Here is a 27447-nt window from a genome sequence, read left to right on the forward strand (position 1 = left end):
ATACTGACTTACAAAAGAAACATTACAAGGCTTGAAATTGTATTGTAGAAAACCAACATATGGTATGATGGGATATGAAAGTATCTGAAGTCCAACATCTAAACATCACAATGCATTTTGTGATACAAATTAATGAATGTTTATTCACACCCCAGCACGAAAAATACATCGGCTATTGCGTGTCTTCGTGATACATGAAAAGTGTTTGTAAGATGGTTTCTAAATTGGTTCTTTTCAATTAAGCAACAATATTTATCAAATCATTGAAATGTTATGTATGTAAAGTTTATGAATATTGACCATGTGTTTACAGCCTACAAGTCAAGAATGGTAATACTGCATGTCTTGAAGAGATGGGAACTAGTTAACATATAGCTCTCTCAACATTTTCTTTTGCAATGTGTTGCAGGCAAGTGTTGGATGGATGCGCTTGAGTTGGCTCTGAGGTGCACCAGTCTTCTTATGCGGACCATGACCAAAGACAAGGATATTAGTTCATCAGCGGGCATAACTCCGTCTCTCCACACAGACACTGTACATCTGGATGAAAGTGACCTTGAAAAACACTTTGAAGGTCAAGGTTAGTATATATGTACACAGATTATTACACGACCATGTGTGTTCATCCCGTCCCAATCAGTGGTCCACAACTGGTACATCAAAGGTCATGGTGTGCACTGTCACTATGTGGGGAAAATGCATGTAAAGATCCACAATTTGTGCTTTTTGGTACAAGTAGCCTGTGTGCTGAGACAGAGTTTTTCTTTCTCTTTCTACCAAATATTGAAATATGTTAGGTATCATATAGCCATAGTCTAAAATGTACCTAGATGTCGTCAAATAAATGTTCCTTTCTTTTATATCCAGTAACAGTAAAAAATAAATACCACTATTTCCTAAGTTAGACGGCAATAAACATCTGCATCTCAAACATGATGCCATTAACAGGTAATCAAGACATGAAAAAGGTAAAGTTTGTTTTAGTTAACGACGCCACATCAAGACATGATGTCATTAACAGGTAATCAAGACATCATGTCATTAACAGGTAATCAAGACATGAAAAAAGTAAAGTTTGTTTTAGTTAACGACGCCACATCAAGACATGATGCCATTAACAGGTAATCAAAACATGGAAAAACTGGCATAAAAATAAGCAGTGTATCGCGTATCCCATATACAGTTTACAACAAAATACAGACCCCTAACCTATGGGCTGTGGACAAGTATATCATATTTACAATTCCCAACATTTCTAATGAACAGGTCTTGGCGATGACAAGGCCGACCGTGATGCCATACTGAGTGAAACGGACACGAGTCAGTCTGAAGTGGAGGACGAGACGTTTGACGAAAGTGTGCGACCCGAGGAGACCGTGTACAGAGAGAACGAAGCAGAAGACTTGGGACAGGTGATGTTCACTTCATCAAGTTATCACAGGATCGGATTCGTCATTTTTGACTATAACGCAGAATGTATATTAATTTACAGTTAATGGAATACTGTAGGTTTTCATATGTCATCTTTGATTATAATGCAGAATATATATTAAGTTACAGCGTTTGAAATAACCTAGGTTTTCATATATCATCTTTAACAATAATGCAGAATGTATATTAATTTACAGTTGATGAAATACTCTAAGCTTTGTTATATGTCCTCTTCGACTATAATGCAGAATGTATAATAAATCTCTAGTTAATGAAGTATACTACATGCACTTCACTACACATAGGTTCTGATTTATATTGGACTATAAGATCTTTTAAAGTAAAACATAGAATTTCATCCATACCCATCCTGAGAATAAAGTCCAAAACAATATTATTTGTGCTTGATGTGCCGTATTCCCAGTGTCCTGAAAATAATTTGGTTGAAAATCTATAGCATTTCTTTTATAATGGCTTAATGCAGTATGTATACAAATCTACAGTTAATGAAGAACCTTAGGTTCTGATTTATTTTTTCCATCCAATTAAGGGATAACAATCTTTTATTTAATGCTCATTTTACTGTTACAGATTGATTTGTATTGGTGACAAAAACTGGCTACATTTTACAACAGAATGTTTCAACTTCAATACTTAATTAAAATTACAAAATTTGTGTGGTACATGGTGATGGCTAAACATATATATATATATATATATATATATATATATATAACTTGTCCTAGCTACTTTGTATAAGTACAAGTAGCCTTCAACTTAGAAACATAACAAAAACTTGCATTATAACAATTTCAGCAAGGAGACTCCACCCAGACGGAAGAAGTAGATGACGAGAACAAAAGCCTGATATGGTCTCTAGTCAAACAGGTAACACTAGAAACACCCTCCTCTCGTATATACTGTAGATCCTAAAATTAATGCGATCATAATATTAAGGTGAAAAATGCGAGTTCGTGTTATTCGCATTAATAGTATGACACATTTGTTTCTATGTTTTGTCTATGTTTTCCACGTTATTAAAACAAGACAAAGGTTAAAATTCTAATAGATATCAATGCATGTTTAGCCAGATTAGGTAACTATACACATTACATAAATGATTGCTGCAAACATATGTTTTGAGTTGATCTCACAAAAAACACAAGGGACTACACAGGGTAATTGATGTGTACACGACATGCTACTGAGTGGATCTCATTGAAGATGCCTGCAATTCTGATTTAATCGAAAAGTACACAGACGTGTATTGTTAGAAATGTAATATTTCAAAGGGAGGCCACTTGCATTAATTTCATGTCGCATTTTAGTATGCCAACCTTCACTCGCATTACTTTAGGGGCAGATTAATTTGAGGATCTACAGTATACACATTGGAGATCACACCGAGATCTATGTATTGCATGACATGACTCATATTAGGTTGAATATCAATTTTAAACACTTGATTGGCTCCTCCATGGTGTTGGTCACCTATAGTCCTTCCCATCCTCCAACAAAAATGTCTTTTTTGTAAATAAATTTGGTTTTCTTTGACATAAGAAGAAAATTAAAAGTGTTTTGGAAATAACAAAAAAAAACCACCCTATTTTTGTGTGCAATTTAAAAAACGATTGTCTCAGAAATAAATAATTTGTAGTTAATTCCATAGTATGAACAAATGTGTTCCCCGTGGGATGGACTATAGATGTCAAAACCAAACTGTCCACTGAAGTTAATGCTACAAATACCAAGTTAAAAAGCATGTGATCAACATTAGATACCATTTATCTTACAACCTACATTGCATTTATAGCTCCAGTGTTATATTATGAATGGAGGTTTCAGGCTTGGTTGAATTTGAAGGTTATAAATGGATAAATTATTTCTTTCAATGTTTTGTGTGGTATGCAGTTATTATTTTTAGTTCCAGATGTTGCAGAATAAAAGTTTATAAACTAAATAGTGGATGTATTCAGAGTTAAAAAAGAAAGTATTTATTATTATTAGTTCAAAATGGTGCTAAATATATATATATATTACCCAAAATACTGGTAGAAGAATTTATTAGTATGAGATTTTGGTTAATTATTTTACCCAATGATGGGCTTTTTACTTACTCCTTTTATTCACAGGGCATGATTTAGCTCAGTTGGTAGACTGCTCTACTGTGGTGCTTTTATTGTACGATATAACCACCTCAGTGGACTCATTCTCGGATTGGGGGGTTTTCTCGTCCCAACCAGTGCCCCACCACTGGTATATCAAAGGCTGTGGTATAGATCCCTTGCTGCTAATAGAAAGCATGTAGCAGTTTTCACTATAAGACTTCTTGTCAAAACATTTCAAATGTTTGACATCCAATAACTGATTAGTAAGTGCTCAGGTGGGTTTGTTAACAAACTTTAAACTTTAACCATTATGTAATTTTTCAGGTGCGTCCAGGTATGGATTTGTCCAAAGTTGTGCTTCCTACGTTTATCCTGGAACCGAGATCTTTCCTCGACAAGCTGTCCGACTACTACTACCATGCCGACATCCTGTCGGAGTAAGTACTGTAAACCAGATGTTACAAATGCAAGCATATAAGTTTCACATCATTTGCACCCAACCTCATGTTGCAAAATTTATATGCACACATTATTTTCCAGGTTGTTGTGCTTGGTTTTCTATGAAGTAGTCAGCCATGAAGGAAAACACACATAAAATACAATGATCATAATAATTATTATTCAGTTTATCAGTCCATCAGTTTAACAGTTTTGTGGTTTGGTGAGTTCATTGCAAGTGCATCATCTTTTGTTCCAGATACCAATGGTTGAGTGAGTTTAAGTGAATATTCATGAAGAAAATATGTCGCAATGTTGACCGATTACAGTATGTAACAGACAATAGTCTGACCACAGTGTTAAAAAATATCATGCCTCGATGGCGTAGTGGTTAAGCCATCGGACTACAGGCTGGTAGGTACAGGTTCACAGCCCGGTACCGGCTCCAACCCAGAGCGAGTTCTTAAGGGCTCAATGGGTAGGTGTAAGGCCACTACACCCTCTGCTCTCTCACTAACTACTAACCAACTAACAATTAACCTACTGTCCTGGACAGACAGCCCAGATAGCTGAGGTGTGTGCCCAGGACAGCGTGCTTGAACCTTAATTGGATATAAGCACGAAAATAAGTTGAAATGAAATGAAATGTGTTTATCTGCAGTATGCAGATCTATACAAATGTATTGTTAGTCACCTGCCTGTGTACCAGTCCAACTGGAGGGGACTATAGGTTTCATCTCCATCCTTCTCTTTGTCTGTCTGTTTGTCTGTCTGTCTGTATGTCCCACATATATTTTTGTCAATTTTTTTTCTTCAAAATATTAAGCTGAAATTTTGTATATAGCTTTATCATGTACTGTTACAGATCAAGTTTTACTTTATTGCGATTTACCCATTTTTGACAGTTATAGCCCATGGACTTAGGAGATATGAAAATTTGTTTTCCAGACATTTTTTTTGTTCACAATGCCTCAAGATATTGAGCTGACATTTTGTATATAGTTTTATGATGTACTGTTACAGATCAAGTTTGACTTTCATGGCGATTTACTCACAGAGTTATGGCCTTTGAACTTAGGAGATATGAATTTCATTGAACATTTGTTGGGTCCAGTAGGGAACATGAATTGCTTTTAATTAGCAGTACTCTCAGAATGCTTGTTTATATTAAAGGAAACATGACACGAGACCATATTATAGCTCATTTTAAAAGAAAAATGATATAAAAATAATATACAAATAACTTTATAACAATAAAATACGTGTAGTTAACTTAAAATGAAGAAATTACGCTAACCAGTATCAAAGTACGATTTATGCATATTTCTTCGTGAGCGTTCGGAAAAAAAGGGAAGTGACGTCAGAGCCGCTGTACTCTTCCATTGTTGTTAACTGTTTATATATGGAGTAAGGGGCTTACGATCTTTTCAGTCCAACAGTGCCGTACAGCGCGGCCTTCGGGTGTAAAAATAAACAGTTTAAACGATCGGCATTGTCTTTTTATGGTTTTCCAAAGGATTGTATCCGAAGAAAGACGCGTGTATTTTTCGCAAAAGAAAAGATTGGACACCAACACCGCATAGTACTTTGGTTGTTTGTTACCCGGAGACAAACACAGTACTCGGTTGCGAATGCCGAGGTACATTGTACATATTTGGCACAAAGATACACCTCAGCATGATGTATTTATATATATTTTGTAGAATTTTTTATTTATTTATTTTTTGGAAAAAAAAAAAGATTTTTCATGTTAGGGCTGTAGGCCTACATAACAAAATCTGTATTCACCGTCCGAAGAAGGAAACGTCAATAAGTAATTAAATATGGCATATACAAACATGGGATTTGGCATGAGGATAATCTCAGTACGATGTATTTAAATATGTTTTTAAAAAACGTTAGAAAACAATAATAATTTTAAATAATGTTTTTATCTTCGGGCGGAATACGTTACAAAAACGTTCCTCATCAAGGTGTCGAAATACTTCCACGGGCTGACTTGAGAATCGGAGTGTTGTTTTAGTTAATTGGTCCTTTCTTTCCGTGGCCTGCACATCAACCAGGTAAGTTTACCACGGTCTAGACATGCGTACAAAATACGTGCCAGTTTTTTTTAAGATCACAGGGTATGTGGCGTAACCTGCTATAGTACAATGTTAATGGACATTAGTAAATAATGCTGTAAAACCCTTGATTAAGTAGACTTTCCCATCTAAAATTACAAAACTGACCAATTACGTAGTACCAAAGAAAAGAAAATTATCACTTGGGTATCGTGAGTGGTCATTTTTTTACTCTAACGCACCCTACCAATAGGCCTAATAATATGCTACTTTTTTTTATGAGAGAAAAATACTATAATCCCATTTCGTTCTATTGATGCAAATAGAAATATATTTAGTTTAAAAGTTGATTATACTCTCAAGTCATTTATGTTGTTTTACAAGCCAGGTTAATGAAAGTGAAGCGCCTTGTCGTAAATTAGAGCGTTTGTTTACACTGTGCATACAGATTTCATTATGTACAGCCCGAACATAAAAAATGCGATATTTTCTAAAAAAAAACAACCCAAAAATGTTTGTCCTACATTTATATTTTTTACATATTTAAATACATCATATCGAGGTGAATCTTTATGCTAAATATGAACAGTATACACCTCGGCATTAGCATCCGAGTTTTGGTTTTGTCTCCGGGTTACTTTCGGGCTCCGGGCTGTAAATTGGTCGACCGGTCTGGTCTGGCACCATCAGTTTCTCCACCCTCCGACTCGCTATCCGTTTTTTCTTCAGTATCACTGTTGTAAGTAAATGTGTGTCTTTCTTCATTTACTAACAGCTCATATTGATACGGCAAAACGTTTTGCGAACGAACACTCATTGTTTTGGTAAGCTGTGCAAGTCTTAGATTCTTTATGAGTGGTACGGACTAATGCTTTTAAGTGTAAGGCTTCAGATCAAGCGACGCGTCTCTGACGTCACGGACCTCGTGATTGCCCTGCTCATTAAAGATCGGCAATTTCCGCTAAGAACTCGTATCTGGGGTTCTTTTATGGAGATATTTTAAGTAATTAATTTTTTATATTTTTTTTTTTTAGGTGATTCAATTTATAATTAATTGTACATGGTTGGTGCCAAATATGGTTTACGTGACATGTTTCCTTTAAACTCTCAATGAAAGGTTAGTAAATTATACTTTAGAATGACATTTGGTGTTTGATATCTGGCTTATAAACAGAAATTGTTGAAATAATAATTTGTAGAGAATTAATAAAGAATTTAAAAGATAACAGATATTTTGTTTGTTGTGTAAAATACTTACAATTTACATTTCAGGGCTGTTTTGCACGAAGACCCGTATACACGAATAAAAGATGTTACGCGTTGGTATTTGTCAGGTTTTTATAAGAAACCAAAGGTTAGTTCTTGATGTATAATAATTGTTCTTGTTGATCATTGCTATAGTAATAATGGCGGGGTTTAGCTCTGCATTAGAGGACAGACAGTTGATCAGTTAATTCACTACTTATTCCATTAAGGTGTTTCCCCATTTAAACTGACTTCATGATTTTGTCACTGCAAAAGCTGAATTTGTTTTTTCTATTTAGAATTTGCTAATTATTGTTATCACTGAGTGCATTTTTATTTCATATTAAATAAATCATGTGGAATGTGTGTGCGATTGTGGACTCGCTTGTATAATAATTAATTTTGGGAAAGGAAGTTCTCAACATTTTATATCCCTAACTAACAGATTTTGTTGTTATGTTTTGATGGTATTTATTATTAATTCATTAGATGTAACCCGTTTTGTGCACAGGAAAGTTTAGTTTTGTGGTGGCCTTACACTTGGCTTTCAACCCAATATATATATATATATATAGCCATCCCTCATTAGCTGAGCTTATATACAAGGCCGCTGTGTATATAGTCACTTTTATGTTAAGTAACAAAGATGGCAACATCCATTACAGTTGTATTTATGGAATTTATCTTTATACACAATATTTAGCATAATGTATATATAGTAGTCGACTGGGCCTGAGGACAAAAAGGTCAGAACGATAAGAAACTGTTAAAAAGCATTACATATTATATTATAGATAGCTTCATTTGTGAAATTTTGTATATGCTGCAGTGTCGTTAAATATTTGTTCCATTTATTCATTCATCATTTATTCTCTTTCTTTCATTCATTCATTCATTCATTCATTCATTCATTCATTCATTCATTCATTCATTCATTCATTCATTCATTCTTTTTCTTTCATCCATTCATCCATCCATTCATTCATCCAACCATTCCACCATTCAGTTTTTATCTTATCTTACAATATGTATGTAGTATTTACTGAAAATTGTAGTAACAGGTATTCTTCTTATATTTTGTTCTTTACTCTAGGGTCTGAAAAAGCCATACAATCCAATAATTGGTGAAAAATTCAGATGTTACTGGTACCATCCCAAGACCGACAGTCGAACCTTCTACATCGCAGAACAGGTAAAAACATGAACACCATCATGATGGTAATAAAATTAATACCTGGACCGACAAGCCCATTTAAAAAGATTTACCAGGTAAAAGATAATGGGATACAGTTTATATATAATGGCTTGCTACCATGTCAGATTGCACTATGTTACAGAACAGGTAATAGGATAGAATGTTTTACTACCTGTGATAACGATTAAATTTAGATGTCTGCCTATTAAGGGATTATGGGAGACTTGTTTTAGTGCCCGTAATAACGATTTAGCAAGGACGTTTGCCTATTAAAGAATTATGGGATGCTTTATAAATAAGTCTGCTTCCAATGTGTCTTAGCACTGTGCTGTGGGACAGGTGAGATAGAATGGGATAATTGATTACCCGTCAAACTGATTAAGTGTAAATGTTTACCCATTCAAGCATTGTGTAATCATAGTTTATAAATATTGATCATCTAGCTGCTCTGTCCAATTGTGTGCTTAGTTGGGTTTTTTTTTTAAATCAATGGATATTTATTGCTGATGCACAAGTGAACATTCACCCATACAAGAACATAGCCTATATCAGTTTTAAGGTTAAAATGTACATGACAACTGTAGCTAGACAACTAATTACAAAATGGGAATAATTTACTAAACTCTTTAAGGGACAGTCCTGAGTTTGTTGCCAATAAAATGCCATTTGTCAATGTAGCCTTTTTAAAACAAATTTACAAAGATTGTTTGATCTTAAATGCAGGTACAAGTATTGTAAATATATGTAGTTACATGTGTGTGAGACATAAGCAGGTGTTTAAGCATTGTAAATAGTTACATGTGTGTGAGACATAAGCAGGTGTTTAAGCATTGTAAATGTATGTAGTTACACGTGTGTAAGACATAAGCAGGTGTTTAAGCATCGTAAATATATGTAGTTACACATGTGTGACATAAACAGGTGTTTAAGCATCGTAAATATATGTAGTTACACGTGTGTGAGACATAAACAGGTGTTTAAGCATCGTAAATATATGTAGTTACACGTGTGTGAGACATAAACAGGTGTTTAAGCATTGTAAATAGTTACACGTGTGTGAGACATAAACAGGTGTTTAAGCATTGTAAATATATGTAGTTACACGTGTGTGACATAAACAGGTGTTTAAGCATCGTAAATATATGTAGTTACACGTGTGTGAGACATAAACAGGTGTTTAAGCATCGTAAATATATGTAGTTACACGTGTGTGAGACATAAACAGGTGTTTAAGCATCGTAAATATATGTAGTTACACGTGTGAGACATAAACAGGTGTTTAAGCATCATAAATATATGTAGTTACACGTGTGTGAGACATAAACAGGTGTTTAAGCATTGTAAATAGTCACACGTGTGTGAGACATAAACAGGTGTTTAAGCATTGTAAATATATGTAGTTGCACGTGTGTGACATAAACAGGTGTTTAAGCATCGTAAATATATGTAGTTACACGTGTGTGAGACATAAACAGGTGTTTAAGCATCGTAAATATATGTAGTTACACGTGTGTGAGACATAAACAGGTGTTTAAGCATCGTAAATATATGTAGTTACACGTGTGTGAGACATAAACAGGTGTTTAAGCATCGTAAATATATGTAGTTACACGTGTGTGAGACATAAACAGGTGTTTAAGCATTGTAAATAGTTACATGTGTGTGAGACATAAACGGGTGTTTAAGCATTGTAAATATATGTAGTTACATGTGTGTGAGACATAAACAGGTGTTTAAGCATCGTAAATATATGTAGTTACATGTGTGTGAGACATAAACAGGTGTTTAAGCATTGTAAATATATGTAGTTACACGTGTGTGAGACATAAACAGGCTTTGTAACTTCGGCCCATTATAATTACAGTATATATGTATTTGAATTGTATTGCTTAGAAGATGAATATTTTCATAGTCAGTGTACAGCTGGTCATTCCATCGCTACAAATCTTTGTGTTGTCCCATTTTGTATAAACTGTCATTGTATTTTATTTGTAGATATCTCACCATCCTCCTATCTCGGCATTCCATGTAACAAATAGAAAAGATGGATTTAATATCAGTACCAGTATACTGGCCAAATCAAAGTTTTATGGTAAAATCAACATTTATATATTTATATATTTGTTTGTTTGTTTAGCTGGGTCAGTTTGTTGTATTTTGTTATTTTTAATATATGGCATCTGCCCACTTAGATGTGGAACTAATTAACTTACTCTACAGTTGGACACTTAAACAAAACTAAGTGAAATATTAATGCAATTGTTTTTCTCTCATCTAGATCTGAGGTTTTTTCTTTGTAGATGCACTCAAAATAGAATGTAATCACCTACATTGTTAAAGGTAGGGTCAACTCTAACAAGAGCCTTATGTGTTGAAAAGATGCATACCCGAACCACCAACACATACTGGTACTTTAGCAAATGAAAAACGCGTAATTTTAGAGTTAATAAAAAACCATGATTATTCCTGCTAACGGGGGGCAGCCATTTTGTTTAGTTTTTGTGACGTCCTGTGGGATAGCTCAGTTCTGTGGTTTTAGATGGAAAAGTCTACTTAATCAATAGTTTTACAGAACTATTTACAGTAATAAACCATGTCCATTACAATTTTAGGGGCGACAGGTAATATTCCACAATACCGGTATGTATTTTTGTGTCTAGACAGCGTCAATTAATTGGCTCGTCTGGTTACCAATCAAATACACACCTGCCAATCAGGAATCAAAGGTAGAAGCAACTAACAGCATAGACCAATTAACTTAGAAAACACTCCGTGTATCATTTCAGTACGTAGGTTAATGCATGAGCAAAACATTGTTAATTGTTTCGACTTGTTGTGTAGCCACTTTGACAATGGTATTTTATTTTGTATTGAAAAATAATATATATAGTGCTGGATATACTTACTGTTGGCTTACTGGGATGTGTATTATTACAGAACATTGCAATGTATGACTATTTATCATCCCGCAAAAACCAGGTAGATTGTGTTTCTCTAGTTCCTGACGTGACACGTTAAGTATTACGTAACCACCAGCTCGCCAGAGGGCATACTCACTGAGATGGTACAAAATGGCTGCGCCCGTTATATATAATAGTCATCACATTTAACCGTTTTGTTAATTAACTATACGATTATACGTGTTGATATTAAGCAATAATGTGCATTATGTATCGTTGAATATGCATACCAGGCCAAATGCCTTAATTGTCCTCTCCTTTAATACTCAATGAAATGGGGTGGGGGACCAGTAATTAAATATTTTCAACACGGTGCGGTTCTATGGTAGGTGAAAATCTCTTAATTAACCCTGAGATAAAGAGTAGTTGTCTGTGGGGCGGGATGTAGCCCAGTCAGTCTAGGATTGCAGAGGGCTGTTTCTCATTCCAGCCAGTACACCACGACTGGTATATCAAAGGCTGAGGTATGTGCTCTCCTGTCTGGGATGAAACATATAAGATCCCCATGCTGCTAATGGAAAAAATGTCACAGCTCTCCTGGAACTTAAAAACTACATGTCAAAATTAACAAATTACATCCAATAGCCAATGATTAATAAATCAATGTGCTTTAGTGATGTCATTAAACAAAACAATTTTTAACTCTCTTCGCGGGGGGGGGGGGGGGTTGTTGTGTTTTTGTAGATGGGGTTCGGGTGGAAGTTAATAATAAATAAATTTAAAATAAAGATTAAATATAATTCCCAAGCCTTCATTACAAAACTGTTATGTATTTGTCGTAGACCTATTCGCGGTGTTGTGTCTGTACAATTTGTTGTCTTGTTTTACAGGAAATTCCCTGTCTGCAGTGTTGGACAGTACAGTTAAGCTGTCGTTCTTGAAGCGTGGAGAGGACTACTACATTACAATGCCCTATGCTCACTGCAAAGGTACATAGTGTTTACAGTTACACTAGCCCTATGCTCACTGCAAAAGTACACAGTGTCTGCAGTTACTCTACTACATTACAATGCTTTATGCTCATTGCAAAGGTACACCGTGTTTACAGTTACACCACTACTTTACAATGCCTTATGCTCATTGCAAAGGTACACACTACAGTTACACTACTACATTACAATGCTTTATGCTCACTGCAAAGGTACACAGTGTTTACAGTTACAGTACTACATTACAATGCCCTATGATCTCTGCAAAGGTACACAGTATTAAACTACTACATTACAATGCCCTATGCTTACTGCAAAGGTACACAGTGTTTACAGTTACTCTACTACATTACAATGCCCTATGCTCACTGCAAAGGTACACAGTGTTTGCAGTTACAGCACTACATTACAATGCCTTATGCTCACTGCAAAGGTACACAGTGTTTACAGTTACTCTTCTACATTACAATGCCCTATGCTCACTGCAAAGGTACACAGTGTTTACAGTTACAGCACTACATTACAATGCCTTATGCTCACTGCAAAGGTACACAGTGTTTACAGTTACACTACTACATTACAATGCCCTATGCTCACTGCAAAGGTACACAGTGTTTACAGTTACTCTACTACATTACAAAGCCCTATGCTCACTGCAAAGGTACACAGTGTTTACAGTTCCTCTACTACATTACAAAGCCCTATGCTCACTGCAAAGGTACACAGTGTTTACAGTTACACCACTACATTACAATACCCTATGCTCACTGCAAAGGTACACAGTGTTTACAGTTACTCTACTACATTACAATGCTTTATGCTCACTGCAAAGGTACTCAGTGTTTACATTTACACTACTACATTACAATGCCCTATGCTCACTGCAAAGGTGCACAGTTTTTACAGTTACTCTATTACATTACAATACTTTCTGCTCACTGCAAAGGTACACAGTATTAAACTACTACATTACAATGCCCTATGCTCACTGCAAAGGTACACAGTGTTTACAGTTACTCTACTACATTACAAAGCCCTATGCTCACTGCAAAGGTACACAGTGTTTACAGTTACACTACTACATTACAATGTCCTATGCTCACTGCAAAGGTACACAGTGTTTACAGTTACACTACTACATTACAATGCCCTATGCTCACTGCAAAGGTACACAGTGTTTACAGTTGCACCACTACATTACAATGCCCTATGCTCACTGCAAAGGTACACAGTGTTTACAGTTACACCACTACATTACAATGCCCTATGCTCACTGCAAAGGTACACAGTGTTTACAGTTACTCTACTACATTACAATACCCTATGCTCACTGCAAAGGTACACAGTGTTTACAGTTACTCTATTACATTACAATGCTTTATGCTCACTGCAAAGGTACACAGTGTCACTACTACATTACAATGCCCTATGCTCACTGCAAAGGTACACAGTGTTTACAGTTACTCTATTACATTACAATACTTTATGCTCACTGCAAAGGTACACAGTATTAAACTACTACATTACAATGCCCTATGCTCACTGCAAAGTACACAGTGTTTACAGTTACTCTACTACATTACCATGCCCTATGCTCACTGCAAAGGTACACAGTATTAAACTACTACATTACAATGCCCTATGCTCACTGCAAAGTACAGTGTTTACAGTTACTCTACTACATTACAATGCCCTATGCTCACTGCAAAGGTACACAGTATTAAACTACTACATTACAATGCCCTATGCTCACTGCAAAGGTACACGATGTTTACAGTTACTCTACTACATTACCATGCCTTATGCTCACTGCAAAGGTACTGTTATACAGGCCTCTGTGTAGTGGTTAAGCCTTTAGCTTTAAGGCTGGGAGATACTAGGTTCACATCCCAGTACCAGCACTTGCCCAGAGGGAGTCTTAATGGCTTTTTGAAGAGATGTATGGCAGCTACACAAACGTGTGTCTCACTAATGGTTAACCCTTGAACAGAGTAAACAGCCCAGAAAAATTTGATAATATATAAGTGGTGTCATGGTTAAAACTTTGCAGGGTTTGTGGCCCAGTACCGGCTTTCACCCAGAGCAAGTTTTAACGACTCAGTGGGTAGGTGTAAGACCACTATAATCTCTTTTCTCTCACTAACCACTAACACTAACAACTAACAACTAACTCACTGTCCTGGACAGACAGCCCAGATAGCTGAGGTGTGTGCCCAACACAGCGTGTTCGAACCTTAATTGGATATAAACACGAAAATAAGTTGAAATGAAGATAATATATAATATGTAAGTGAGCTTCTTGGTTCAGTGGATAAGCTGTTGGACAATCAAACTTTATGACAGAGGTTCAGATCCTGTCAAAGCTGTGTTACATGATATTTTCAAGATATTGAAAAATACTGACACGTTATTTTTATTCCATATTAGATTAAAAACAAACAAAAAAACATTGCCGTTAGACTTTGCTAGACCATCTGTGACATGTTAAAATTGAAGCAGTGTCTTCACCAGTATTCCTGTAAGTGAGAAGTAGACCGGCTTTCATTATTGGTGCTGTTCTTTAGGTATCCTCATTGGCACGCTAACTATGGAGATGGGAGGCAAGGTGTCTATTGACTGTCCGAAGACAGGATACAGAGCAGATCTGGAGTTCAAACTCAAGGTAACCACAGATACTTTCATCTCAGCATTGGGGTTTTTCTTCTTTGGTTTAGTTTTTTTCGTTTGTTTTTATAATTCTTTTTTCTGTGATGTTAATATTGATTCTTTTTTCTGTGATGTTAATATTGATATGTTTTGCATATACATCCATATTACATATAAGATCTCCTGGAATTCATAGAGGGTTGGATTAGTGTTTTCTTTCTTTTCTATATTATGTGGTGTTAACATTGGTATATTTGCATTTACATTCATGTTGTACAATGTATGTGGAGGCGAGACGTAGCCCAGTGGTAAAGCGCTCACTTGATGCGCGTTTGGTTTGGGATTGATCACTCCAGCCAGTGCACCATGACTGGTACATCAAAGATCGTGGTATGTGCTATTCTGTCTATGGGATGATGCATATAAAAGATTAATTGCTGTTAATCAAAAAGAGTAGCCCATGAAGTGGCGACAGCAGGTTTCCTCCCGCAATATCTGTGTGGTCCTTAAACCATATGCCTGATGCCATATAACCGTAAATAAAATGTGTTGAATGCATCTTTAAATAAACCATTTTTCTTCCTTCCATGTTGTATGTAAGCTCTTCTAGAATTCATAGAGGTTTCGCGTAGTGTTCGTTTTTGGGTTGGTTGGGGTTGGGGTGGTGGAGTAGTTGTATGGTCATGTGTCAAAAAGGTTTTTGTTCACATCTTTTTACATGATTTATTCAGCACCACCATGGATATTAATGTAACATTTAAAGGGTTAATGGAAAATTATTATGTAAATTTGATTTTCAGCCTTTCCTGGGAAGTGGTGAAGCTTCTAACCGGATTGTTGGTAAACTGAAAGTCGGTACGGATACTCTGGCAACCATCGAGGGTCACTGGGACCAGGAAATCTTCATAAAGGAGAAAGATGTAAGCATATGTAACTTCAGTGCTGAATCCCTTCGGCTTTATGACTGTGCACCATGACTGGTACATCAAAGGCCATGGTATGTGCTATCCTGTCTATGGGATGGTGCATATAAAAGATCCCTTGCTGCTAATCGAAAAGAGTAGCCCATAAAGTGGCAACAGCGGGTTTCCTCCCTCAATATTTGTGTGGTCCTTAACATATGCCCGATGCCATATAACCGTAAATAAAATGTGTTCAGTGCGTTGTTAAATAAAACATTTCCTTCCATATAACCGTAAATAAAATGTGTTAACTGCGTTGTTAAATAAAACATTTCCTTGCTTCCTTCCCTTCGGCTTTATTCAGTAATTCTCGTTCCAGCCAGTGCACATGACTGGTATATCAAAGGCTGTGGTATGTGCTATCCTGTCTGTGGGATGGTGCATATAAAAATCCCTTGCTACTAATGGAAAAATGTAGCAGGTTTCCTCTCTAAGACTGTATGTCAGAATTACCAAATGTTTGACATCCAATATCTGATGATTAATAAATCAGTGTGTTCTAGTGGTGGTGTTAAACAAAAGAAACTTTAACAAACTTTTATTTTACTTAACAAAAGACTACATAAAGGGAATAGCTGTAAGTTCTATTTAGAGTTTGTCATGTCTTATTATAGCTGTAAGTTCTGTTAGAGTTTGTCATGTCTTATTTTACTTAACAAAAGACTAGATAAAGGGAATAGCTGTAAGTTCTGTTAAAGTTTGTCATGTCTTATTGCAGTTAGCCAAATCAGGGTTGCAGCAGAACAAGAAGGTAACTGTTTTTGAAAAATGAAAAACAAGATTTCTCAATACAAATTTTAACTATAAATATTTAACCTTCTGACAACTGCAGGCGAGATACCATGCCCCACGTCACACAAGTTGAGATAGTGTACAGTGCATTCCCCAATTCATATTTCCCTCTGTTTTGCACATAGCACTCACAAGAAATAATAAAACAACAGGAAACAGATTAATTGAGAGTATGGCAGCTTTAGTTTTTTGTTTTTCAATGGAAAATAGTTAGGAATTTTGGGTTGAAAATGTGGTTTTCGGCAATTATTTTCTCTTGGATAGCAATGGTGGAACATCGTGGTTATTTTGTTGAATTAATAGCTGATTGTGACAGCTAATTTGATAATAAATTTGATTGTTTTACCAAAAACGAAAATCACCAAATATTGGGATATGAATTCTAATTCATTTCCAAAAACATTCTGGTCAGAAAAACACAATTTTTTTAGATAAAGGACATTAATGCCTGAAAGTGAACAACTTTTTTCTGTCTTTTTTTTGTTGCCTAATTTTAATCAGCATTAACTGATCTAAAATGTCATAAAAATTAGAAAACCACATGAAAATTATACTTAACTATTCAAATGTGAATTTTATTTTGGGTATTTATAATCAAAATAAATTAATATGTGACTAAAAGTTATAAACCTGTACCCACTCAATGTGTTTTTTGTCACAAATTAATCCAGTAGTCAAGGTTAAGCATCAATGTGTGATATACATGTACACAGCATGTGTTAAAATCAGGTTATTGTGTGTGGCCTGTTATCATTCAGTCTAAAACCATTATGATTTTATGGCACAATCCCAGTCATTTATTAGTTCCCTACTGGACCTACCAAAGGGGACTATATGTTTTACTGCTTGCCTGTCTGTCTATTTGTCTGTCCCACATATAGTTGGAGGTGTGTGTGTGTGTGTGTGTGTGTGTGTGTGTGTGTGTGTGTGTGTGTGTGTGTGTGTGTGTGTGTGTGATACTTGAAGACATTGAGCTGGAATTTAATGTAAAGATTTATCGTATAGAGTTACAGATAAATTTTGACTTGCATGAGGTTTTGCCTATTTTTAACAGAGTTATGGCCCTTGAACTAAGAGATATGAAAATATGTAGGGCCTGGTATGGGACAGTATTACTTTAGCAGTAGTCAGAATGTATGTTATAGTAGGCATCAGAAGGCTGTTTTTGGAAGCTGTTTCTTGACAGTCATAATCCACCATCATCTGGAAAACAATTTAAAATCAGCCTGGGTTTTGGCCAAAATATTGATTACTTTTACTAAGCATCAAACGATGAAAACACAAAGATTTCTTTCTATTTTTCAGCAACAGACATTGTTTTGGAATCCCACACCAGAAATAAAACAGAAGAGACTGAAGAGGTTCACTGTTCCGATTGAAATACAGGAAGACATGGAGTCTGAAAAGTGAGATCATGGATGTCTGTTTAAAGCAACCAACACTACACTCGTACACACGGATGTATGTATGTATGAGTGTAGTGTTGGTGATCTGGTTTACACACTGCACGGAATGCACACACACATGCACCCAAGCATGCACACACATTCACACACACAATAAATTTATGTTGTATGGCACATACCCTGTATGTGCGATCAGGACTGGAACTTTTAAATGGGAAATTCCCTTTTCTTTTTACTGGAATTAGCGCCTTTTTATTACTGAAGTCATATATGATTTACAAATTACGTCACATCGTATTTGAAACATTACACAAGGCTGCCGCAGAGTACGATTCTTAACGTTAAGTAAATCCATGAAATGAGGATTAATCATAGATTTAGGAAAGTGTTGTTATGACATTAAATTAAAAAAAAAAATTATAAAACATAAAAGAAGGTACCGTATATCTTCGCCTATAAGTCGAATTTTTTTCACCCAAAAATTATTTTATAACTGGGGGGGTCGACTTATAAGAGGGTAAAAAAAATTCACCAAAAAATATTACTGTTTTGGGGATTATTTTACAAGTTTTATTGTTGAAGTATGCCATGTATTTATACTCAAATATGTTAATTTGACACATTTATTTTTTATAACCTATTTTTTTTGGCATTAGAACGGTTTTGGTTATGCGAAAAGGCGTACGATCTCACTCACATGCCAAGACAACAGTCCACTTAGTTAAATTAACAGTCATCACTAATAGTAAAAATGTAAACAATACTAACTACCTGTTGCCTGAGTTTATTTTGAAATCTGGTCACTGGCATTAATGGTTGTTCAAACAATGTTTTGGCGGTGATTAACTTCATGAATATTACTGAGCTTTCCCTTAAAATAGACTGATCTCTGCAGTTCACTATCTAGAGCAATAGGGACACACATCATTTGGTACAAAAACCAGTGTACTTTCCAGAGTTATCCTCCTTACATGTATTAATATGGCGGCAAAACGTGATACTTTCAGTTTTATCGTAGTGATCTGTTGTCAGTGTTTATAAATAAAGTTGTTGTCTGTACACAAAACCATCTGTACAATACTATACAGTAACAGTCAAACAGCTTTCACTCTCTACTAAGGGAATATTTCGTTTTGATGCTATGTAATAATGATAGTTTGATTGGAATAGTCTGATTATATTGCGATGTACAAAACGTGAAAACCGAAGTTTGTAAAATAATTTTCTTTTGTTCAAATATTATTGTTCTCATGTGCTGAAAATAAGAAATATTTCAATATTTATAAGTAGTTTTTCATGGGTCGACTTATAAACGGGTCAATAAAAAAATACGTTTTCAGGGCTTGAAATTAGGGACTCGACTTATAGCCGAGATCGACTTACAGGCGAAGATATACGGTATGTAATAAATACGAAACTTCACATATTTTGTGTTTGCTTCGTATTTATTGCACTCGTTTATTTTGCACAAAGAAATAACACTCAACCACTACATGGTCTCGTGGAATATATTCTTGAACAAAATAAATTTATGTAATAAATAGGAAGCAAAAAAACGTATGTGAAGTTCTGTATATGTATTATCTTTAAGTGTATTGAAAGAAAGAAGTGTTTTATTTAACGATGCACTCAACACATTTTATTTACGGTTATATGGCGTCAGACATATGGTCAAGGACCACACAGATTTGTTTTAGAGGAAACCTGCTATCGCCACATAGGCTACTCTTTTACGACAGGCAGCAAGGGATCTTTTATTTGCGCTTCCCACAGGCAGGATAGCACAAACCATGGCCTTTGTTGAACCAGTTATGGATCACTGGTTGGTGCAAGTGGTTTACACCTACCCATTGAGCCTTGCGGAGCACTCACTCAGGGTTTGGAGTCGGTATCTGGATTAAAAATCCCATGCCTCAACTGGGATCCGAACCCAGTACCTACCAGCCTGTTGACCGATGGCCTAACCACTACGCCACCGAGGCCGGTCTTAAGTGTATTGATTAATGTTGTGAAGGGGTATTCTTTTTTTTCTTTTCTTTTTTAAACTATAGCTATAATAAAAACTGTACTAAATTCTAAAACATATCTGATTGTAATAAAATGACAAAGAATTAAAAAATAATGTACATTATCAATTCTTTGTTTGAACTTCTCCCCACAATCAGTGTTTTTCGTTAGCACTTTAACTCATCCACTTACTCCATTCATTCATATATGTATGTATTAGTCTGTCTTATAGTTTTTCTGAAGGTTTTTTTTCTTTTCACAACGTCTCAAGATATGGAGTTGAAATGTTTTACATACAGGTAGCTTTATAATGTAGAGTTATAGATCAAGTTTGACTTTCATGGGGATTTCCCCCATTTTTGACATACAGGTAGCTTTATAATGTAGAGTTATAGATCAAGTTTGACTTTCATGGGGATTTCCCCCATTTTTGACATACAGGTAGCTTTATAATGTAGAGTTATAGATCAAGTTTGACTTTCATGGGGATTTTCCCCATTTTTGACAAGAGTTACGGTTAGATCATTTTCATTTCATTTCAACTTATTTTTGTCCTTATATCCAATTAAGGTTCAAGCACACTGTCATGGGCACACACCTCAGCTATCTGGGCTGTCTATCTAGGACAGTGGGTTAGTTATTAGTTGGTTAGTGAGAGAGAGAAGAGGGTATAGTGGTCTTACACCTACTCATTAAAACTTGCTCTTGGTGGAGCCAGTACCGGGCTGCGAACCCAGTACCTACCAGCCTTATGTCTGATGGCTTAATCACGACGCCACCGAGACCGGTAGGTTAAATCAAGTTTGACTTACAGGTGAATTTATTCAAGGGCCATAATTCTGTCAAAAATGGAATTTATTTTCTTGTTATGGCCCTTGAACTTTTGAAAATTTAGTTTTGTGTGGTAATGGACATGCATTGGTTTAGCAGTACTTTCAACATGCTTGTATGTTCAGTAATTCATATGTTCATTCATCAATCAAGTCAGAACAGTGTGAAACAGGGTAGCTCTGGCAGTCCAAATTCTCCAATTGTGAATTTTGAAACCAGTTGGTGAATTTTATTTCAATTTGGCAAATTAATTTCATGTAATAATCGACATTTTGTAGAAAATAACTGTCAATTTGTACAATTTTTGAAGTTCAATAGACAATTTGGCAAAATGTTTCTCTCGCTCAGAGCTACATGTAGCCCTGTTAAATCTGTATTAACTTGTTTTATTACATACCTATTTAACCTTACTATAGTAATAAAAAGAATTCTAACTGTGCGGTAAAATATTTTTTTTATTAAACGTGTGCGATACAATTTCTCACATGCGTAGTGCATGTTTACCTGAATGAAGTCATGTTCCTAGCCAGGACGCTCAGCATTCCATCAATTCCATAAAATTCAACCAACTTTCCAGACAAAGTAAGTTGTGTTATTTAATTAAACTTTTGTTAATAATAAACTACAAAGGTGGTATTTAATAAATACGGAACCACATGCGAGTTGTTTTGCCATGTTACTTATTGCTACATGGTCTCGTGGTATATAATACTCTTGCACACTATAAACTCTTCTGTTTGTGATACAGTTTGTGGCGGAAGGTGAGCGATGCGGTGATCACGGGCGACATGTACACCGCCACACAGGAGAAGTACGTGCTGGAGGAGAGACAGAGGCAGGAGGCCAAGCAGAGGAAGTCCAGCATGTCCGAGTGGATGCCGCTTCTCTTTGAACAGGACATCATGTCCGGGGCCTGGGTCTACAAGCAGATTGAGTTAGTCACACTTATATATTTAATAGTATATAACCACTAATGGTAACCTGTTCTTCGCAGGGTCAAAGTTTGTGTGGGGGTGTAATGGGCTTTTCCAACAAGTTATACATGTTAAAAAAATATATTTAACGACGCACTCATCACATTTTATTTACGGTTATTTGGCATCAGATTAAGGACCACACAGATATTGAGAGAGGAAACCCACTGTCGCCACTTCATAGGCTACTCTTTTCAATTAGCAGCAAGGGATCTTTTATATGCACTATCCCATAGACAGGATAGTACATACCACGGCCTTTATTACACCAGTTGTGTAGCACTGGCTGGAACGAGAAATAGCCCAATGTGCTATCCTCGTCTGTACTTCATTCCATACCTAAGCCTATATCCACAGTGCTTGCCTCAATAGCCATTTTTTTTTTTTTTTATTCTGGAATTCATTCATTCCATTCCCACCATTTCAAAACCCACCCATCTCACCCTTCCCATCCCCCTTTTACCTCCCTTCCCCTTCTCTCTCTAACCATGATGTCATACCTAGTGAACTTTTATTTTAAAATATATATATATATATATTTCTTTTAGCATGCGTCCTTGGGATCCCAGTAATGATGTGATTCAGTATGAGAAGGACTTCGTCGTGAGGACCCACACGCGCCACAAGACGCCGGTGGTGCGCACGATGAGTATCACCAGCCTGCACGACATCGAGGGCGGCGTCGAGGCGAAGACCAGCAGCTACCTGCGCTCACAGATCCGCCTGCCACGCGGATCCATCTCATCCAAACGGCATCGCGTTATCAGCGGCAGCTCGTCGGAACACATGCACGACAGCGATTCTTCAGGCTGTCTAGGTGAAAATCATCTGTCTACTTGGTGTTTTTAACCAGTTTTATTATTTTGTCTGCAATATAAAATTTGTAATTGTACAGGGTTCGACAAATCAACTAGCTCTCAGTCCTGACTTGTGAATTTTTGGTGTGAGCTAATGGAAATTATCAACCATGTGAGCAAAAGTTATAAATGTGTACCTTCTCAGTCATGTACTCTAAAGATTTAGTATGAGTAACAATGAAATTTGAATCTATCGTCCATCCCATCATACAAAAATGTGTTTTGTAAGTAATTTCAGTTTGGTTTAACGTAAGAAGAAAAGTAAAAGGGTTTTGGAAATAACAGAAAAACAAAACTATTTTTGTGTAATATTTAGAAAACAGTTGGCTCAGAAATAAATAACTTATAGTAAATTCCATAGTATGAAAAAATGTGTTCCCCGTGGGAAGGACTATAATAAAGTCAATATTTCTAAAACAATCATCTGAAACCTGTCTTTCTATATGTTTCAGACATCCCATCCAGCATGAAAATCCGTCACAGTGACGAGAGACTAATCAAGATCATCGATCCGTTAATCCAGTCGCAGAAAGAAATCACGCGATCGATGCACCTGTTACAGAAGCAGGTAGCAGAGTTACAGTATGCCATTGGTAATGGCTGGTTCTCCATGTACCGGGACTGGCTCGTGCTGGCCGTGGTGTTGACGTTTCAAGTGTTCCTCCAATGGTACATCAACAGGTAGTCAGTACTGACAGTTTCACAGACGTCTTGTCGCTGTTATTGTTACTATTCCATTGCAGATCAGTGCTTACAAAACGAGGACTTGGGCCGAAGGCGAGGGACCCGATTTTAAAACCATAAAAAATTGAATGGAGTTGACATTGACCTAGACTGATCTTGATGGTGCAGTGGTAGCTGCTGGGTTTGTATCCCAGCATGGGCCACAGTCGGTGGTGAGAGCTTTGCTCAGTAGGGGGAGGTGTAAAGCCATTGTTCACAGTGTCGGCTTCTCCCTCACTGGCATTCTTCAGCAGAGGTGCATGCCCAGAACAACGTGCTTGATAATATAACCAAGTGAACAAAATTAAAATGAATGTTAGTATAGGCTGTTGGCTTTGAGTCCTAGTCGAAACTCTTAAAGGCCCGTTTCTTCTCTACCGTTTGCCTATGATTCTCAGATTAAGATTTGGTTTCAGGAAAAGCATCAATTGTTGTTTGCATTTAATTGTCTTTGCTAATGAGATTTTTATGTTTACTTAACATCAATTTTTATTGTAGACTTTGTAGGTCGAATTTACGAATCCTGTTTTTCTCAGCTGCAGGTGTTTAAGTTTTCTAAATACATGTAGTTACATGTGAGTCAGGCTTTGTAAATTCTACCCCCTATGTTTGTAGGATGCCATCGATCTGAAGCTCGACGTTGACCCAAGTTAAAATTGTCATATATGACAATTTTTAAAACATGAAATATTTAAACTTTGAAGGAGAAAGTGACCATAAAAGTGTCGTGAATATAGCAGCCAGATCAAGTGTTTTGTGTCTTGCATATTACGAGTTGTTGGCTGTTTGTTCAATGTCAATCTCTTATGAACTGTGCAATGTAAAAGAAGTGATCTCTTATGAATGACTAGAACTACACGCAGTCATCAGAAACTTGTCTTGTCCTGTGCCGTATCTAGCCTGAACTAACTGTGGGTGCAATAAAACAAATATCAGAGTATAGGAATATGTTGTGGTCTCCAGCTTTGGGTGATGGCAACTCTCCCCCCTTTAAGGTACAACTCTGTGGTCATCGCAGAGACTTTCAGACTTGATGTGCATTTGACCTTTATGTATTGTCAATTTACATAACATGAGATTCTTGTTTTGATTTTTCAAATGTCGTTTAATATGACGGTGTTGACAGGGTGTTGTTAGGTACTAAAGTTGAATTTAAAAGGTAAGAGGAGTTTGTTAGTTGGACTGGTAGTTACATTTTAAAACTCTTCTCTAAGCTTTTTCAGGGTTCGAAATAAGTCGAGAACAGTCATTCATGTTACCTGGAGGTTATCATATGTCAAGAAGGTTGAGAACGATATGCAAAATCTTATAACAACAATAGCAAGACCATTTTGAACAGTTGTGTGTTATTCTAATATAAAATGCACATTCAAGTATCAATACAATTAGAACAATGATATGAATAAAGAACTAAATATTAGAGGGTCTATGAAGGGTTTTATAGTACTTAGTAATTTATTAAACAGGAAACTTGATAGTATGCTATAATATATAGGTTACCAGGTCCAGGCTTTTTTGTGGTAACCTGTACATGGGTTGCCAAACACTGTGATTAATTTGATGTCTGGTTTTCACTTATTTTGCCAAGCAGACTAGTAGTAGTACTTGCTGGAGTCATTCCTCTATAATCAAAACATGTTGTTTGTTTTTTTTTAAAACAAAAAAACATTTTAGTCCAACTTGTTGTTTGATTTTTTACTTTTTATTTGTATTATTTGTTTTTGGTTCCAAAGAGTATACATGAATCACATGTTCACTTCAGTATACATTATTTTAAAATTGTACTATTGGTCAACATTTTTGTAAAACTCAGAATTTTGACTTGATACACTTGTCGTGAACAAAGTGAACAATTCTAAGTTTGAAATTGATTTGCCAGTGATCAGTTAATATTTTGCTAGCAAACTATTGGATGTACTAATCTGTTAAAAATATATTTTATAAATATTGACAAATTTTTGAAAAGTTGCTAAGACATAATATCTTTCTGTGTTAGTATGATGTCAGTTTTATAGACAATAGTGAGGATGGTAATGTTTTTATTAGTATGATTTCATACCCACATCCAACAATGAATTTGGCAATATTGGTCTTTAGTATGATGTCACACTCAAATCAATGAGGTTGGCACAGTGTCTCCAAATACAATTTTTGTGAGGTAGTAACGAGGCACAAAATCACCAGCTATATGGCTACAAGAAACACTGCAACCATTGCAGTGATCATCACCATCAGCCTCATCACTAGAACACCTCCATGAACCATCAACGCAGAAGCTACCACCACAGTTAAATACCATTACCACCATAACCTCTACCATCATTATGACTTCTTCTGTAACATCGGTACTACCACTATAACATCTACAACAACACCGTCATCACCACTACTTCTTCTGTAACATCGGTACTACCACTATAACATCTACAACAACACCGTCATCACTGCAGCTACCACCACAGTTAAATACCATTACCACCATAACCTCTACCATCATTATGACTTCTTCTGTAACATCAGTACTACCACTATAACATCTACAACAACACCATCATCACCACTACTTCTTCTGTAACATCGGTACTACCACTATAACATCTACAACAACACCGTCATCACCACTACTTCTTCTGTAACATCGGTACTACCACTATAACATCTACAACAACACCGTCATCACTGCAGCTACCACCACAGTTAAATACCATTACCACCATAACCTCTACCATCATTATGACTTCTTCTGTAACATCAGTACTACCACTATAACATCTACAACAACACCATCATCACCACTACTACTTCTGTAACATCGGTACTACCACTATAACATCTACAACAACACCATCATCACCACTACTACTTCTGTAACATCGGTACTACCACTATAACATCTACAACAACACTGTCATCACCACTACTTCTTCTGTAACATCGGTACTACCACTATAACATCTACAACAACACCATCATCACCACTACTACTTCTGTAACATCGGTACTACCACTATAACATCTACAACAACACCGTCATCACCACTACTTCTTCTGTAACATCGGTACTACCACTATAACATCTACAACAACACCGTCATCACTGCAGCTACCACCACAGTTAAATACCATTACCACCATAACCTCTATCATCATTATGACTTCTTCTGTAACATCAGTACTACCACTATAACATCTACAACAACACCATCATCACCACTACTTCTTCTGTAACATCGGTACTACCACTATAACATCTACAACAACACCGTCATCACCACTACTTCTTCTGTAACATCGGTACTACCACTATAACATCTACAACAACACCGTCATCACTGCAGCTACCACCACAGTTAAATACCATTACCACCATAACCTCTACCATCATTATGACTTCTTCTGTAACATCAGTACTACCACTATAACATCTACAACAACACCATCATCACCACTACTACTTCTGTAACATCGGTACTACCACTATAACATCTACAACAACACCGTCATCACCACTACTTCTTCTGTAACATCGGTACTACCACTATAACATCTACAACAACACCATCATCACCACTACTACTTCTGTAACATCGGTACTACCACTATAACATCTACAACAACACCGTCATCACCACTACTTCTTCTGTAACATCGGTACTACCACTATAACATCTACAACAACACCATCAGCACTGCAGTTTTTGCCAGTTACAAACCATTACTACCATGACTTCCACCATCATCATCATCACCACTACTGCTTCTGTAACATTGGTACTACCACTACAGCACCACTACAACAGCTTTTACAATGCTACTACCACTACAATATCTGCAACACCACCATCATAACTGCAGTTGCCATTACAGTTACAATACCATA

General features: G+C 36.2%; 1 protein-coding gene across 2 annotated transcripts in view; it reads left to right on the forward strand.

Annotated features, from left to right (window-relative positions):
* LOC121380979 (oxysterol-binding protein-related protein 8-like) overlaps positions 1 to 25246 on the forward strand; it is a 144039-nt gene extending 118793 nt beyond the window's left edge. For both annotated transcript variants that reach the window (XM_041510038.1, XM_041510039.1), the window contains 14 exons: positions 410 to 580; positions 1267 to 1412; positions 2248 to 2319; positions 3864 to 3976; positions 7313 to 7394; positions 8379 to 8477; positions 10476 to 10572; positions 12271 to 12369; positions 14934 to 15031; positions 15816 to 15935; positions 18075 to 18175; positions 21762 to 21947; positions 22536 to 22804; positions 23297 to 25246. In XM_041510038.1, the coding sequence (XP_041365972.1) occupies positions 410 to 580; positions 1267 to 1412; positions 2248 to 2319; positions 3864 to 3976; positions 7313 to 7394; positions 8379 to 8477; positions 10476 to 10572; positions 12271 to 12369; positions 14934 to 15031; positions 15816 to 15935; positions 18075 to 18175; positions 21762 to 21947; positions 22536 to 22804; positions 23297 to 23529 (1886 nt within the window). In that variant the 3' untranslated portion in view covers positions 23530 to 25246. The remainder of the gene's footprint in view (positions 1 to 409; positions 581 to 1266; positions 1413 to 2247; positions 2320 to 3863; positions 3977 to 7312; positions 7395 to 8378; positions 8478 to 10475; positions 10573 to 12270; positions 12370 to 14933; positions 15032 to 15815; positions 15936 to 18074; positions 18176 to 21761; positions 21948 to 22535; positions 22805 to 23296) is intronic.
* Positions 25247 to 27447: the final 2201 nt, after the last annotated feature.

Source organism: Gigantopelta aegis, chromosome 9 (genome assembly GCF_016097555.1).
Source record: "Gigantopelta aegis isolate Gae_Host chromosome 9, Gae_host_genome, whole genome shotgun sequence".
Lineage (NCBI taxonomy): Eukaryota > Metazoa > Mollusca > Gastropoda > Neomphalida > Peltospiridae > Gigantopelta > Gigantopelta aegis.